Genomic DNA, 5,344 nt, shown 5'->3' with positions numbered 1-5,344 from the left:
TCCCCGTCTCCTGGTGATTGGCCCAAAGTCACCCAGCCGGCTTTCATGCCTAAGGCGGGACTAGAACTCATCCTCTCCTGGTGATTGGCCCAAAGTCACCCAGCCGGCTTTCATGCCTAAGGCAGGACTAGAACTCACCGTCTCCTGGTGATTGGCCCAAAGTCACCCAGCCGGCTTTCATGCCTAAGGCAGGACTAGAACTCATCCTCTCCTGGTGATTGGCCCAAAGTCACACAGCCGGCTTTCATGCCTACGGCGGGACTAGAACTCACCCTCACCTGGTTTGTAGCCACCACCAGAACCATTTTTTACAGAACCTAAAGAGAGACGACCTTTGTTTTCCAGACTTATGTGGTGTTAACAGCTCTTTCCTCTATGCTATTTCCAGCAATGTCCAGCATGATCAGATGCCAGGAAAAGAAAATAGAGCAAGCCAAGGAAAAAGAGAAGAAACTCTCCAAATGAATATATAGGCGCGTTTTTTTTTTAAATCCCCCAAAGAGGCATCCAGATTGCCTCTCGCCGAATGGAATCTTTTTAAGCCTCCTGTTCTTGTTAATAATAAAAGTTGACATAGTTTTGTAATCTGTCCTTTGCTTTAGAGAGAGAGAAAAAAAAACAACAACGACCGAGACTGTTAGCGTCTCCGTGACTTGGAAAGGGCCACAAGCCCTGAGAGAATTCATCCCGTGCTATTGTGCACTTTTATTATTTTAGGAATTTCCAATTTGGCTCTAAATGCATCAGCTCTGGAAGGCGGGTGCTGATCAGTGGCCCAAATTCAAGCAGGTGCCGTGTGATCCAGTTTAGCAGAATGCCATGTGCGGGTGAAGAGCACATACTCTGGATTGTTGTTCTATCCCAGTGGGTTTGCAGTATCACAAGTTGCCACCCGAAACTGCCTTCTAGGAGCCAGACACAACCGTTATAGTGCTAATGTGGTAATGGCACAGCTGTTTTCTTTGCTGTTGTGCAACTCACTCTCTACGTCAGGGGTCTTCAAACTTGGCCCTTTTATGACTTGTGGACTTCAACTCCCAGAATTCCTCAGCCAGGCATGCTGGCTGAGGAATTCTGGGAGTTGAAGTCCACAAGTCATAACAGGAACAACCCAACTCTGTAGTCCTAGGGCAGGCATGTCAAACACAAGGCCCGGGGGCTGGATGCGGCCCGCAAAGTAGTTTCATGTGGCCCGCGAAGCCATCCTGGAAACAGTGAGGGAACGGCCCCCGCTGCCTTGGCCCTGGCCCAGGCCGGCTGGGAGCCAATGGACAATTTTGTGGTGGCCATCTATGCTGAAACGCATTCAGTCTTAGCTCCACAAGGCCGTCTGGAAACAGCGAGGAACCAGCCCCTGCCGCGTCGCCCCCGCCCCCTGGGTGCATGCTGGGGAGGTGTCATGTCACCCTTTGTGAGGAATGAAGAAATGGACCATGCCTTGGCGCTTGCCCCGGTCCCACCCCCTTCTGTCAGAGACCCTCAGATCTGTCCCACTCCTGCCCAGGCCCCCACAGGCATCCTTGACGCAAACGATGTAGAGCTGGCCATGCCCACCCAGTAGGCCACACCCACTCCATTCACGCCCACCCAGTAGGCCGCACCCACCCTGGCCACACCCACCCGGCCCCCCAAGGGCAACTGCAATGCTGATGCGGCCCTCAGTGAAATTGAGTTTGACACCCCTGTCGTAGGGTTACATTAACAGAGGGATAGTTTCCAAATCATGGGAAGTGATAGTACCGCTTGAGCTTGCACTGGGTGAGACCACCTTTGGAATATTGTGTCCAATTCTGCTCACAAGATGCTAAGGCCCTAGAAAGAGTGCAGAGAAGAGCAACAAAGATGATTTAGGGGACTGGAGGCTAAAGCATATGAAGAACCATGGCCAGAATGTCTAGTCCAGGGATCTGCAACCTTGACAACTTTAAGACTTGTGGACTTTCAGCTCCCGGAATTTCCCTGACAGCCCTGTTGGCTGGGGAATTCTGGGAGTTGAAGTCCGCAAAGTCTTAAAGTTGGCAGGTTTGGAGGTCTCTGCACTGTGCTATTGCAGGAATAACATAGAATTGCAGGGAAGAAGGGCAAGGAATTGGTGGATCTCCAAATGCCGGATTTAGTCCAAGCCAGTATGGAGAATTAGCAGATGAGAGAATTGAAGTGGACATCATCTAAGCTGCAGGCTCCTTACCTCTGATTGGGAAAATTCCCTCTTGCTTCACCCATCAAGTTTACATTTGATCTGTTTTTTTCTCTCCATTGTGAAACATCTCTTTGCTATACATAGGCACGCTCAGTTCTTACACAGACTTTGGACTCTTGGTTAACTTGCTCAGTGATTTTATAAACCTCACCTAAGGTAAATAGTGCCCCTTTGCAGATGATAGGAGGCCAAAGACTCACCTGTTAACTCAGCTCCAGACCAGCAGAATAGTTTTCATCCTAGTCTCCTTTGAAATAATTACGGTCACCTAGCGAAAGTTTTCAATTCAGTACTCCCCCCCCATTTTTATGATCGCGCAAAAGCAGACGTAATGAAAGCCCAGCCGTCTGTTTAAACATCAGTGCAGGAACCTTAGCATGTTCAACGTCTTCAGTAGTTTAAAAATAAATCCAAAAATGTTTAGCACGCCTGCTCTATTATATGCCCGCCTCTCCTGCAGACATCTATCTCTGCTGGGTTGTATGTGTGCTTGGAAAATTGCATCCAGTTGTGGTCGCCACGATCTAAAAAAGATGTTGGGACTCTAGAAAGAGTGCAGAGAAGAGCAACAAAATTGATGAGGAGACTGGAGGCTAAAACATATGAGGAACCCTTGCAGGAATTGGCTATGTCTAGTTTAATGAAAAGAAGGAACATGACAGCAGTGTTCCAATATTTGAGAATCTATCACAAAGAAGAGGGGGATCCAGCTATTCTCCAAAGCACCTGAAGGCAGGACAAGAAGCAATGGATGAAAACTAATCAAGGGGAGAAACAACCTGGAACTAAGGAGAAACTTCCTGACAGTTAGAACAATAAACCAGTGGAACGACTTGCCTCCAGAAGTTGTGGGTGCTCTATCACTGGAGATTTTTAAGAGGAGATTGAACAACCATTTGTCCGAAATGGTATAGGGTTTCCTGCTTGAGCAAGGGGCGGGGGGTTGGACTAGAAGACCTCCAACTCTGTTATTGTGCTTAAAATGTTCAGCATTCCCCTTTTGCAATAGTGGGACCTTCTTATCCTAAACATTAATTAATCACTTGGTAAGATGAAAGCAGATTTAATAACAATTTAAAACGGCAAATGTTTGAAAGCACGCTACGGCATGCCCGGACCGAAAGTCTCAGGGCCATACAGCTTGCCCAAGGCCTATTTTATTCCAGTCCTCCTGCAAAATGATTGGATGCAAATTTAAATGGGTGCAGTTTCAGAAGATATCCCGTACCTCCATCCGTTTAGGGAGCTATAACCCGGTTCCCGTCATGAAAATGAATTAAGCACGGCTATTTGAATTTCCGATGACTCATACGGAAAAATAGGCCATCCAGATTGGAAAGGCTCTGTCAGCATGGATCTGATTATAATATCTCTCTAAGCAATTTAAGTATTCTTTATACGTTGCAGACAGATGTTTAACGGCAAGGGCTGTGTTATTTTAGGGATGGGAGAGGGAGATGGAAAGGACTTCTGCCAATCAAATCCAGATTCTCTCTTGCAGATGTCGATCTTATCCGTACGAGCAGTCCCCGATTTACAAACATTCATTTAGCGACCGTTTGACGTTACAACAGCACTGAAAAAAGTGACTTATGACCGGTTTTCACACTTAACGACTGTTCCGGCATCCCTGTGGTCACGTGATCAAAATCCAGACCCTTGGCAACTGGTTCATATTTATGACGGTTGCAGAGTCACAGAGTCACCCTTTTGCGTCCTTCCGACAAGCAAAGTCAATAGGGAAGCCAGATTCACCTAACAACCGTGTTACTGACTTAACACCTGTAGTGATTTACTTAACAACTGTGGCAAGAAAGGCCGTAAAATGGGGCAAACCTCATTTCACCTCTGTCTCCACAACTGTCTCGCTTAGCAATGGAAATGTTGGGCCTCAATTTTAAGATAAGATAAGATAACCTTTGTTGTCATTTTTTTTACTGTGGGCACAACGGCACACGTCAAAAATGAAATTTAGTTACCCGCTCTCAAAGTGAAACACATACATGACACACACCTAAACGTACTGTATATAACATATGTATAGACCCACACCCCTACATATACGTAACAAATAAATATTAAATACTGTCCATCTTGAATATATAACGGAAGGAGGAAGCTTGAGAGTTCACAAGGTTAATGCTGTATGGAATGAAACTATGGCTGAATCTGGATGTTCTGCTACGGATACCACGGAGCCCCCTCCTCCCAGAAGGGAACAAGGAAAACAGGTCGTGAAGAGGATGTGTCGTGTCCCAGATGATCTTATGGACCCTGCTCAAGCAACGCTTTTGTGCTATGTCCTGGATGGGAGGGAGGGAACCGCCAATGATCTTTTCAGCAGTCCTCACCACTCTCTGCACCGCCTTCCTGTCTGAAGCAGGGATGCTTCCAAACCAGACTGTGATGCTATATGACAGGATGCTCTCGATCGTCCCCCTGTAGAAAGTGGTCAGGACAGGGGAAGGAAGATGTAGGCTGTTTAGATTTAGGCTGTAAATCAAGGACTACCTGTATTTATGATTCCATATAAAGAAAATATACATCCTATACAGGTAGTCCTCGACTTAGAGTTCATTTAGCGACCGTTCAAAGTTACAAGAGCAGTGAATAAAGTGACTTATGCCCGTTTTTCACAGTTACAACCTTTGCAGCATCTCCAGGGTCACGGGATTAAAATTCAAATGTTTGGTTCATATTTATGACGGTCGCAGCGTCCCGGGGTTGTGTGATCCCCTTTTGTGACCTTCCGACAAACAAAGTCAACGGGGAAGTCATATGCATTTAACAACTGGGTTACTAACTTAACAACTTCAGTGTTCCACTTAACAACTGTGGCAAGAAATGTCGTAAAATGGGGCAAAATTCACTTCATTGAACAACAGAAATTTTGAGCTCAATTGTGGCCTTAAGTCAATTGTGGCCTGTAATATACTCTATCCCCCAACGCTAAAAAGAGTCCATTTGCTTTCCAACAGACAAATCTTCTAGCTGTAAGAGAAAGCAGACACTCTTTCTGCTACTTTTCTGTTGTAAGGGAAGCCTCCTGGTTAAAGAATGAACCCCCCCCTGGCAGAGCAGACCGTGTTCAAACCAGTCCAGGGATCCTTGACCTCACAGTTGACCAGGCTGGCTCTCTGCATT

The 5,344-nt window shown here is 46.4% G+C and overlaps 1 protein-coding gene across 1 annotated transcript in view; it reads left to right on the top strand.

Moving 5' to 3' along the window:
• CCDC158 (coiled-coil domain containing 158) overlaps positions 1-474 on the top strand; it is an 11,446-nt gene extending 10,972 nt beyond the window's left edge. The window contains exon 7 of the mRNA XM_015827153.1: positions 389-474. Within this exon, the coding sequence (XP_015682639.1) occupies positions 389-465 (77 nt within the window). The 3' untranslated portion in view covers positions 466-474. The remainder of the gene's footprint in view (positions 1-388) is intronic.
• The last annotated feature ends 4,870 nt before the right edge of the window (positions 475-5,344 follow it).

The sequence above is a fragment of the Protobothrops mucrosquamatus genome, unplaced genomic scaffold (assembly GCF_001527695.2).
Source record: "Protobothrops mucrosquamatus isolate PMUCROS unplaced genomic scaffold, P.Mucros_1.0 scaffold3532, whole genome shotgun sequence".
Classification (NCBI taxonomy): Eukaryota; Metazoa; Chordata; class Lepidosauria; order Squamata; family Viperidae; genus Protobothrops; species Protobothrops mucrosquamatus.
This window is presented reverse-complemented; position numbering and strand designations above follow the sequence as displayed.